A 12,782-nucleotide genomic window follows, 5' to 3' on the forward strand; every position below is an offset into this window, starting at 1 on the left:
AAAGATTTGCATTCCCACTCCGCCACGAGTTCCTGGTCTCTTCTCTCTCCCCTGCGACGCAACCCGACAAGCCACCGAGTTCCAGATGCTAGCAGGATGTGACCAGACTTCCCTGGACAGACAACCCCACTGATGTGCCTTGGAGCTCTGCTTCCCCAGAACCCTTCCCCATTAGGGAAAGAGAGAGACAGGTTGGGAGTATGGATTGACCTGTCAATGCCCATGTTCAGCGGGGAAGCAATTACAGAAGCCAGACCTTCCACCTTCTGCATCCCACAATGATCTTGGGACCATACCCCCAGAGGGTTAAAGAATTGGAAAGCTGGGAGTCAGGCGGTAGCATAGCAGGTTAAGCACAGGTGACACAAAGTGCAAGGACAGGCATGAGGATCCCAGTTCGAGCCCCTGGCTCCCCACCTGCAGGGGAGTAGCTTCATAGGTGGTGAAGCATGTCTGCAGATGTCTATCTTTCTCTCCCCCTCTCTTAACCAGTGGGTTAAGCACACATGGTGCTAACTGCAAGAACCAGCATAAGAATCACAGTTCAAACCCTGGCTCCCCACCTGCAGGGAGGTCACTTCACAGGAGGTGAAGCAAGTCTGTAGTTGTCTATCTTTCTCCCTCTCTGTCTTCCCCTTCTCTCTCGATTTCTCTCTGTCCTACCCAACAGCAATAACAACAATTGCAGTAACAACAAGGGCAACAAAATAGAAAAAATGGCCTCCAGGAGCAGTGGATTTATAGTGTAGCCACAGCAATAACCCTAGAGGGAATTAAAAAAAAAAAAAGATTAACTGTAGGTCTGGAGAGGACACTCACTAAGAAGGGTGCCTTCACTGTCATGCATGTGACTGGGTTCAAGTCCCAGCACCACACAGCAGGGACTATGGCAAAGCAGGAAGCTTGAGTACCATGGCGTCTCCCCTCTCACTGTTTTTTGCTCTGTCTCTCCAGCTGAATGACAAGCAGTGACCCCGAGCAATAAAACTGCTCAAGCATAAGACCTCATTTCCACCAAGAAAGAAAAATAAAAGAATCAAAGACATGGTACATTTTTCTACAATACATATTCTGCTTATTTTCTTACTGCTACTGTCTTTCAAAGAAGGAAATGACTGATAACAATCATTTGCTAATACATAAATTAGCACTTTTATGTAGCGCCATCAGGAAAAGGATTTGCCCAAACTGTTAAAGAACACTATTAGGGCCATAAAGATAGACGTTTTCTCTACTCACTTTAGCGATCTATTTGTGACAGATGATGGATAGGTGAGATTTATTTATGTAAATGGAACAGTACTTTGGGAATAAATCAGTTCTTCACAGAGATCAGATAGAGGAGAAGCACTTGTACAATTCTGACCCCTGTAGGGCAGGCACTCACCCACTCCCAAGGCTTCAACGTTCACTCATATGTGACACTTTTTCTTGAGAACCAGTCTATCACGGTACTATAACCAAAAGTTAAATTCTTTCTTTCTTTTTGGTATTTATCCATTTTTGTTCAAAAGTTCACTCAAGAATGTGGATAAAAACATTCCCAAACCTTATAACACCCCGAGAGTTTAATACAGCCATACAAAAAGACATAGAAAGCAGACAGACACCTCTAAGTAATCTTTGTAGAAATTTAAATATTCATGTATGCAAAATGAACATGCCAAACATTCATTAATAATAAATTTGTAGACCTGCTAGACCAAATTAATTTTTGTCTGGCCCTCAGCAGAAACTTATTTATTTATCCATTCACTCCCTTTTGTTGCCCTTGTTGTTTTATTGTTGTAGTTATTACTATTGTCATTGTTGTTAGGTAGGACAGAGAGAAATGGAGAGAGGAGGGGAAGACAGAGAGGTGGGGAGAAAGACAGACACCTGCAGACCTGCTTCACCGTCTGTGAAGTGACTCCCTGCAGGTGGAGAGCCGGGGGGGGGGGGGGGGGGGGCGGGGCTCAAACCAGGATCCTTTCACTGGTCCTTGCACTTAAGCCGCTATGCTACCGCCCGACTCCCCCTCAGCAGAAATTCTATATGGCATTAGGTTGATATCAAATTGTTGTTCTTGATAGATCATTGCATTGCATGCTGTCTCAGAGTATGCTAGTGCAGAGGTATGTCGAGCCATCACGGTGTGGGTTACCGGAGTTGGCTGCTAAATTTTCAGGAACTCTGGAAGCCATTTGATGATGTTTGATAGCTTAAAGTCAACAAGGAAAGGGGTATTTATATCACTGGAATTGATAAACACTTCAAATCAGGGGTGTAAAGATTCCCCCCAGTGATCTGGCAATTAAACAGTTGTCAGAACAGTACTGCAGCAATGTGTCTAGTCTTAACTTTATGACAAAATAAAACAAGATTAGGAAGTGATATTCTAGTATCCGCTCCATATCAGGTCACTTTCATGAGTTCCGTGGTGATGCAATAGCCCATGCCAACCAAAGTCATAAAAGTGTGTGGTGTAGGAGAGCACAGCATTTCAACACCATCCAGATCATATGTCTGGGATATTTTTACCCTCTAGAAAGTCGATTCAGGCTTTTGAAAATGATAGTTGTCAATAACACTGTCTCTTTTGTTCTGCTTCAGTATGATGAACACTTAAGCCACTTAAGCCGTTCTACATTCATGAAGAAAAATAAAAGCAGAGTCATAGACTAATTTAGAGATGAATATTTGTGGAGATCAAATTTTAGTACTTACCTTTTAGGTGAAATAAAAGTGATATTATTATTACTGCTGCAATCTTGGCTCAAAACTCTAGAAGACAAGTTATTGCTGTCATAAAGGATGTAGTTTTACTATTGTTTCGTTAAAACAACAAGTTGTAAGACCCTGACTATGTCTCATTTCAGCTATACAATGCAAATTTATGAATCCTCATTTATTCAAAACTGTCATACATTTATTTCTCTGAGAACCAATATTATTATTTTCTTCAAGTATTATGAAAATAAAGCAAGGAAATGAAGCATTTGCCAAAAACAATATTAGTATGATTTTAAGACTGTGATTATTAATACACACAGTTCAGGAAACTTCAGCTCATAATTCCCAGAGTGAATATATCCTTGCCAGATTAGAGGTAGGCTATATAACAGACGTATACACAACAAAGCATATTCACCGTCGGAATGTTTCATCTGTGCCCAGCAGTAGAGTTATAGTTGTAGGCTTGGTGGTGGCACACATGGTTGAGCACACATGTTACAGTGCACAAGGTACCAGGTTCAAGCCCTGGTCACTACCTGTAGGAGGAAAGCTTCACGAGTGGTGAAGCAGGGCTGCAGGTGTCTCTCTTCCTCTCTATCTCCCTCTTCTCTCTCAATTTTTGACTGTCCATCCAATAAATAAATAAAGGTAATTTAAAAAAGGAAATGTTAGGGGAAAAAGAAAATTTTATAAGTAATACAAATAATAGTATATAATATAGTAAGTTTATATATAAAGCCTAATATATGTTTTAAGTTGTTAACCTCAGAAGTCCAATTTGAGAAGATAGATCGTAAAATAATAGTTAGAAAACCAATATACTGAATATTTAGCACATTTCTTAATTCTAAAAATCGAGAACTTTATTTCATTTGAATAGAGTAAGTATAAAATATCTGTTTTCAGAATCTAATTACTAAGTCTCAATATTCATTCCAACTAACAACAGTTCTTGTAACATGCAACGTGCACTCAGCCATGTGTACCACCACCCGACCCCACAACAGTTCTTCAGTGTATCATGGTCATTAAGGTTGCACATGGATTTCAAATTAAAGCAGAGAAGCGATTGTTACCAATTACAGTTCTGACATTTCATACGATAGTGTTCTTCTTTTTTTTTCCCCTTTTGTTGCCCTTGTTGTTTATCATCGTTATTGCTGTCATTGTTGTTGGATAAGACAGAGAGAAATGGAGAGAGGAAAAGAAGACAGAGGGGAGAGAAAGACAGACACCTGAAAACCTGCTTCACCGCCTATGAAGGGACTTCCCTGCAGGTGGGGAGCCGGGGGCTTGAACCTGGATCCTTAAGGCGGTCCTTGCGCTTCACGCCATGTGCGCTTAACCTGCTGCAACCACTGCCGGGCTCCCGTGATAGTGTTCTACTAAGTATTGTTGTAGGCCACTATAGTCATACAGCATATCACATTGCACTGAAATGTTTCTTCATGTGCCTGTCATACCCAAATCCTTGACCACTGCATTTGTTTTTTAATACTTGTTTTAATTTTATTTACTTGTTATTGGATATATAGAGAGAAAAACTGAGAGGGGGAAGACAGAGGGTAAGAGACAGAGACACATCTGCAGAACTAAATTCACAAACCACTTGCCGTTTTTTCTTTCTCTGCTTTGTCTTCCCTACAGAGGAACCCAGCATAGTAGGCATTCCACTAGCATTCAAAGGCCTGGGTTGGAACTTGTGCCATTTAGAAGTGATGAACGTTGGAAGGCCCCTCAGCCACCCTGAGCATCATCTATCTCTAGCAAACAGACGACAAGGCCTTCAGGATGCTGTATGCTGGTTAAATGAGATGATACAGTCGAAGGTGCTTAACACACAGTAGACACTTTTGGCAAACACCAGCTTCACTGAAGTCCAACTATTCTGAGGGTTTCGCACATATTGAGGCTTCTCACAGCTCTCCCCTTTGGTCCTGCCCTCTCGCTGAGCTCTGACACCTTATCTCCAATTGTTTACTCAATACTTCTGTTGGCATCTCTAGTTGGACACGTCCAAAATGGACTTAACTGTCACCAAACATAAACCAGTGACCTTCTCAATTCCCTTGGCTCTGTCCATGCCAGTAAATGCACTCAGTCCTCTCTTCTCCCTTCTAATACTACGACTCCCACTCAGAGTTTTTCTGTTCCCTCACTCCACACACCTCAAGCACAGAAACCTTTTACGTAGACTCCTCTTCCATATGGCTCATGGTGTGCAAATATATATATTTCTCTAACCAGACTCGTCACAACAGTTTTCAGCACTTTTATTTTTTTGCCCTGGAGCTTGGTTTCTATAATGGCAGAGGAAACCACTCCTCTGGGACTACATACAACACAGAGACCTTGCTGACTTGCTGTGCCTTTAATCTAAGTGCAACACACTGGGCTGTTCCATCTCATCACCAGATAAAGGAAATCTCTTGGGATAAACAGATCACGAAATACAGTAACTTTAAGAGCTACCATGGAGTCAGAATTTTTTTTTAAATCAAATTTCTTTACATAGCATTTAATAACTCTAATCTAGACCTGGCACAAGTCATCCTCACTGGCATTAAACTCTGATGACGTATTGATATTCAACCACTCTGATGTGCTCTGGACTACTCAATGCCCTTAAGGAGTCAAGGCTGTTAGTATCTATAATACATAGCAACTTTGGTCAATCTTAGACATGTTCTTACCATTCTGCTCATCCAGCTCATTCCCAATTTCCTGCCCCATTTGTTTTTGACGACTTATGATAGAGGATAAGGCACTGAGGCCTGCATCTTGTTCTGAAAGAGAGAGAGAAAAAAAAGGAAAACAATTATCCCAATGAAAAACCAAATGATGTTACTTTGCACAACTCCAGCCAAGCGCCACCCCCACCATACTGAAGAAAGCTCTAGTGCTGTGGTTGCTTTTACTCTCTAAAACAAACAAAAGGTAAAAATAATTTGAAGACCAGTAATATACCCAGACATGTAATCTAATTCAGTATATGATAACTGTAAAATTTCCAAGGAACCTAGAAGACAGAACAGTTAACATCGAAAAAAAAAAAAAAAAAAAAAAAAAACGCTTTTTTTTTTTGCCTCCAGAATTATCTCTGGGGCTCGGTGCCTGCACTACGAATCCACTGCTTCTGGCGGCCATTTTTCCCATTTTTGTTGCCCTTGTTGTTATTTATTGTTGTTGGAAAGGACAGACAGAAATTGAAAGAGATGGGGAAGACAAAGAGGGAGAGAGAAAGACAGACACCTGCAGACCCACTTCATTGGCTGTGAAGTGACTCCCCTGCAGGTGGGGAGCTAGGGCTCATGCTGGGATCCTTGCACCGGTCCTTGCACCTCACACCACGTGTGCTTAACCCGCTGCACTACTGCCTGACCCCCCCAAAAAAAAATGTAAATGCCTACGTACACCTCAAACTAAAATAATTTCCAGATGAATTTTTAAATATTAAAAAAGTAATATTTTACTACATACTCAGTTAAGCTTCTGATATTTGCCTGATACATCAATAGGAAAAATATTTAAAATACTGATTTAATTGAAAAAGGAAATTTACAAACGAGAAAACTTCAATTATATTAATAAAATCCTTGACAGTGTTTCCATTTTATTTTTGCGGGGCGGGGGATTCTTTTTTTTTTTGGCTCCAATATTATCGCTAGGGCTCAGTGCCAGGATGCATTGGATTGACCTTCCCGTGGTGCATCTCGTGAGTACCCATTCATTGGGGAAACTGACGATCCTTCCTAGCCGACTGAATCCACATGGATCCCAGTCACTTTCAAAGCCAGCAACAAGCAGCTCCTGACAGCTTTCAAGCTGTTGGTCCTGCTCTTCGAGTCCTCCAACTTAATGTTGAGGGGCTGTCCTTTGCCAAACGCTCTTATTGGTCAATTGGCGATACAGCATCAGGCAGATGTTAATCTGCCTACAAGAAACACATATAGCAGTCGATGAAGCTGCTCGATTCACCATCAGTGGATTCAATTTAAGGCAAATGCTAGAAGAAGAAGTGCCAGGACTATGAATCCACTACTCCTAGAGGCCATTTTTTTTCTTTTTATTGGATAGGACAGAGAGAAATTGAGAGGGGAGGGGAAGACAGAGAGAGAGAGAGAGAAAGAGAAAGACAGACACCTGCAGACCTGCTTCACTGCTTGTGAAGCAACCTCCCTGCAGGTGGGGTGCTGAGGGCTTGAACTGGGGTCCTTGGGCAAGGGTCCTTGTGCTTAGTACTATGTGCATTTAACCTGGAGCGCTACTGCCCTGCCCCTGAGTCATTTTTTTTTTAAACACCGATAAGAATTCAAAGAGATTTTTTTTTGGGGGGGGAGGACTTACCAGGTTTGTAAGGATTAACAAGAGCACTAATTTTCAGTGTTACCTAAAATGTGAAGACATAGAAGCTTCTGGAACTATGTAATGGGAGCATGGTTAATATACTTAAAAAAAAATATTTATTATTTATTCCTTTTTGTTGCCCTTGTTGTTGTAGCCTTGTTGTGGTTATTATTGTTGTTGTTGATGTCATTTGTTGTTGGACAGGACAGAGAGAAATGGAGAGAGGAGGGGAAGACAGAGAGGGGGAGAGAAAGACAGACACCTGCAGACCTGCTTCATCGCTTGTGAAGCGACTCCCCTGCAGATGGGGAGCTGGGGGCTCGAACCGGGATCCTTGGCCGGTCCTTGCACTTTGCGCCACCTGCGGTTAACTCACTGTGCTACCGCCTGACTCCCAATATACTTCTTTAGATAGCAAGTTGTGCTGGTATTTTCTAGCTATCAATTCTGTATCTAGGAAAGTATGTCAGATACCTTGCAACAATGTACAATGATGTACTTGCCTGCATCAATTTGGGTCAACATTGCCAGAGAGAGATACGACAACGCTCCCAATAGACTATTCTCTATAGCATAGGTGTGGAAAGGCTACACTGTGTGGGTTTGTGGAATTACATCTCCTTGGCACTCACACAACAAAGAAACCACCTACACATTTCTCCCTGACAGTGAGCAGCTTATGACAGTATATACAAGGATAATCCTTGACACAGTATTTTCTGTTCTACTTTTTCAATGTATTGCCTTGAAGCTCCAAATCATCCTTTTGGACTACTCTGTGGAAAAGAGTCTGGATCCTATAAGTATTGTTTCCTTTGCCAGCTCTGTCAGGAGATGGGATTGTGCAGACATTATCGGAGAAAAGGCATATTTGCTTCTTGTCTCTGGCTTGAGAACTGCTCCCTCATGCAGGCCTCCCGCAAGGCTCCAGCACAGCCAAGGGGCCTCTTCGCCGTCCAGTTCCTTCACTGTCCAGAGGTGAGCAGCAAGCACCCTCAAGCCGAAAACTTCTCCAGATACCCTCTCTCCTTGGGCAGTTGTATGACAGAGTGCCTCCAATCTGATACAATATTTTCTAGTGCTTTAGAAAGCAGCTTTCAGGCAAGTTCCACACCACAGGAACTTGATGTCCAGTGAATGTCAGCTGTGCCCCCTTTGACAGATCTGGATCTCAGTCCCGAGGGAGTGAGGCATTTTCTTGGCCACTCTTGTCTCCACCCAAGTGTTGATGACTTTACCTTCCTTGCTACCTCTCTTTATTTCTTTCAGCTAGCCCCTCCTTACTTTCATCTCCTGTAATTGCTAGTGATTCTGTATATTAAACTTTCCTGGTTCAAATTTTTTTCTCCTCATTGGACCTGGACTAATAAATGTACAATAGCAATAAACTGGAAACTACCTCAGTGCCCAGGTACAGAGACTCGTGCAAAAACATGTATTCATGAGGCAAAATTATATTCATATAGTAAAATGCTACTGTGATCAAAATGACACTGTCTGCATACATTTTTACATTGAAGTAAATTCATAATAGGTTTAAAAAGTGGGATACCAATGAATGTATAATAAAACAGCATTTCTTTTTTGCTTTAAAAGTGAATATCTATTGCTTTTCCAAAATTTGAAAACTGAAAGGTAAAAGAACTTGAGTCACTTAAGATCTTTTCTTGGGGCTGGGTGGTGGCACATCTGGTTGAACACACATTACAAAGCACAAGGACCTGGGTTCGAGGCCCTGGTCTGCACCTGCAGGGGGAAAGTTTTACAAGTGGTAAAGCAGTGTTGCTTGTCTCTCTCCCTCTTTATCACCCACTTCCTTCTTGATTTCTGGCTGTCATTATCCAATACATAAAGATAATTTTAAAAAAGAGAAAAAACGAGTTAAAAAGAAAGAAAGGAAGGAAGGGAGGAAGAAAGAAAGAAAGAAAGAAAGAAAGAAAGAAAGAAAGAAAGAAAGAAAGAAAGAGAAAGTCCTTTCTTTAGGGACCAGTGAGATAGCTCACCTCAGTGATCACATGAGTGTGATCCAGGTTTGAGGTACTGGTATTACCACATGGAAATACTATGAAAGCTATGGTACTATTCTCTCTCTCTCTCTCTCCCACTTCTATCTGAAAAACTTTGCTTAGAACAGTGAAGCCCCCTGCCAAAACAACAACAAAAAGATGCTTTCTTTAAAATTTGACACTTTTTTTTTTTAAATAGGCAGTTTCAGTGATCTATACGAACTTTTCTCCTCAGCTTTCAGGTGTGTTGGGAAGAATCCTCTGATACCGAGTCTTTCTATATGTGCACACACGCAATATGCCAGATGAAGGCAGCATGCTAGCTGCAGATTCCTTTGCTGATTTTTTTTTATGGCTATTTCATAGAATGGTATACATCTCAAAAGCAGAAATCACAATGGTTGTCTTGGCCATGATCACACTACCATTTACTTAGATATTTCTCCTAGTTTTTTAATGGAATTAAGCCATTACACCTACCTCTTTAATTCATCTGGAATTTATTTAAACTGATGGTGTGAGGTAAGGACCTCACAGTGACAGTTTTTGACACGATGTACTTTCTAAACTATACAAACAGCCTACTATCTCCAGGGATCCTTCCGGGGGGCCATTTCATGGTGAAATCACTTTATAATGAGGTCCTTTTGGTCTTTAGTAACAACCTCTTGGATGGTTTCCAAGACAAATCTATCGTCAACCTCCCGCTGCTATAGGATGACCGATGTTACAGTTGAATTCCGATCACATCACAAGAATAATCTATACATAGGACAATGGGCTAAGTGTCAAAGTGAATTAGGATGTAAAACAATGTTTAAAAAGAAGACGTTTCTTTTTAGTTTGCAGTTAGAAAAAGAGTTATTAAAGTTCTGAAGTTGCTTTCTCTAGTAGAGACCTAGACTATAAATAATAACAATAATAAAAGCTCACTGTACCTAAAAGCTATCTCCCTAATGCAAAACAGGAAGAAGGCTAAAAATTCTGCTCCACTCAAATAATTTTTATAGCAGCCCCCTCCCTCTATGTTTAAAATGTTGCCAATAATTTTTCTGGCATAATCCAAAGACATAGATCGTTCAAAGAACCAAGGTGCTGTGTACAGAATAACAATCAGATTGGTGATTTTTTTTTTCTCTGCAAGTACTAAAACAGTATGTCTAAGGCAAAAGAGTGCAACGATCTTAAGAGTCAATGAGCAAAGTGAAATGCTGCTACTTGCAAAATTAAAAACAATTAAGAACAATGTCGTTGGTCATGCAGAACTATTATGACATCATAATGACCACTCATTAGTAATCTGCTGTACCTTTCACTACATCAAGTGACTGTGAAATCACAATAGGTCATTTTCGACATGCCACACCCAATTAATCCTTCTTCAGTTTTATAATGATGTTAATTTTTAAAGATGAGTGATCATCATGCTCCATAAAATCATGGCTTCACAAAGATGTCTACATGTAAGTTCCTAGAGGCTGTGAATACGGCACCTTCTTTATAGGCCAAAAGGAACTTCACAGATATGAGTGAGGTTAAGAAATCTTAGATGGGGAGTCGGGCTGTAGCGCAGCAAGTTAAGCGCAGGTGGTGCAAAGCACAAGGACCGGCATGAGGATCCCAGTTCGAACCCCGGCTCCCCACCTGCAGGGGAGTCGCTTCACAGGCGGTGAAGCAGATCTGCAGGTGTCTATCTCTCCTCCTCTCTGTCTTCCCCTCCTCTCTCCATTTCTCTCTGTCCTATCCAACAACGACAACAACAATAATAACTACAATAATAAAACAACAAGGGCAACAAAAGGGAATAAATAAATAAAAATAAATTAAAAAAAAAAGATGGGTGGGGGTCGGGTAGCGCAGCCAGTTAAGCGCACGTGGCACAAAGCGCAAAGATGACATAAGGATCCCAGTTTGAGTTCCCACTCCCCACCTGCAGGGGGGGTCGCTTCACAAGTGATGAAGCAGGTCTGCAGGTGTCTTTCTTTCTCACCCCTGTCTTCCCCTCCACTCTCAATTTCTCTCTGTCCTATCCAACAATGACATCAATGACAGCAATAATAATAACCATAACAGCGATTTAAAAAAAAAAAAAGGAAAAAAAAAAAGGCAACAAAAAGGGGGAAAGGAAGCAAAACCTCTAGGAGCAGTGGATTCATGCTGTAGGCACCAAACCCCAGCAATAACCCTGGAGGCAAGAAAAAATAGAAATCTTAGATAGTAGACCTTCTAGCTTTTTCCAAAATAGAGACCCCAAATTTCATCTGCTATATTCTTACCCTTAAGTTTCTGATTATTAAACATTTTTTTCTGCTTTATATCTTAATGCTTTCCAGCCACCAAGTTGCAGATGCTACTATGACACCAACCTGACTTCCCTGGGGAGACGACCTCACCAATATGTCCTGGAACCCCACCTCCCCAGAGCCCTGCCCCACTAGGGAAAGACAGAAACAGGCTGGGAGTGTGGATTGACCTGCCAACACCCATGGCCAATGGAGAAGCAATTACAGAAGCCAGACCTTCCACCTTCTGCATCCCATAATGATCCTGATTCTTTATCTCCCAAAGGGATAAAGAATTAGGGAAGCTTTCAATGGAGGAGATGGGATACAGAACTCTGGTGGTGGGAACTGTGTGTAATTGTACTCCTCTTAGCCTACAGTCTTGTCAATCATTATTAAATCAATAAAAAATAATAATAAAGCAAGAAAGAAACCTTAGATGGGGTGGGCTGGATGGTGGCACAACTAGCTAAGCACACAACACATATCACCAAGCGCACAAGGATCCAGGATCAAGTCCTCACTCCCCATGTGCAGTGGGGGTTATGGTTCACAAGCAAAATCTGGTCTACAGTATCTGTCTTTCTCTTTTCTTCTCCATGGCCCCTCCCCTCTCAATTTCTCTCTATCCTGTCAAGTAAAAATAGAATGGAAAAAATGGTTGCCAGGTGTGGTGAATTCATATAGTTGTCACAGAGCCCCAGCGATAACCTTGGTGGCAGTAAAAAACAAAAACAAAAACAAGACGGGGGAACCTTAGATAGGAGATTATCCTGTACTGTCCAGATGGGCCCATCCAGTGTAACCAGACCAGTCATCATTAAAATCAGAGACTCTTTCCAGCTGCACTCAGAGGGAGATATGAAGAGAAGCAACATGTTGGTTTTAATGGCTGACAAAGGAAACCATGGGCTAGTGGGGCAAGGGGATGAATTCTCTCTCCCTGGAGTCCCCAGAAATAAAACCATCCATCCCAGTCAACACCTTGATCAGAGCCCAGTGAGACTTCCATTAAACTTGTGGCCTCCAGAACTGTGAGATAATAAGTTCATATTCTAAGCTACTACGTTTGTGTTAATTTACTACAGTAGCAATAGAAAACAAATATAGTTATTTATTTGAAACCCCTTTGAATAATTAGATGCTTGGGTACTTCCTGTCTCTAGATAGTCACGAAAATCATCTTCTAACTAAATATCAAGTAACTGTGGGAAGACTATATCTGGTGGCTTTAGATTAAAAATACAGAGACAGTCATCCTAAGGTATTCTTTCTGAAAATAACAAACTTGATGATAATCAAGCCATGAACTACCAACTGAAAGAAAATCTGTGGAACAGGGAACTATGCTAAGCACTATATGGGTATGCAAATAGTAAGTCTAAATAATGGAAAACTATAGGGCCCGTGAGTGACCCCGTTTCATCAACAA

General features: G+C 41.3%; 1 protein-coding gene across 1 annotated transcript in view; it reads right to left on the minus strand.

The window, feature by feature from the left end:
• The window catches only part of STX8 (syntaxin 8), a 292,040-nt gene that overhangs the window by 227,135 nt on the left and 52,123 nt on the right, over window positions 1-12,782 (minus strand). Inside the window, exon 6 of the mRNA XM_060204904.1 lies at window positions 5,409-5,501. Within this exon, the coding sequence (XP_060060887.1) occupies window positions 5,409-5,501 (93 nt within the window). The remainder of the gene's footprint in view (window positions 1-5,408; window positions 5,502-12,782) is intronic.

Source organism: Erinaceus europaeus, chromosome 12 (assembly GCF_950295315.1).
Source record: "Erinaceus europaeus chromosome 12, mEriEur2.1, whole genome shotgun sequence".
Classification (NCBI taxonomy): Eukaryota; Metazoa; Chordata; class Mammalia; order Eulipotyphla; family Erinaceidae; genus Erinaceus; species Erinaceus europaeus.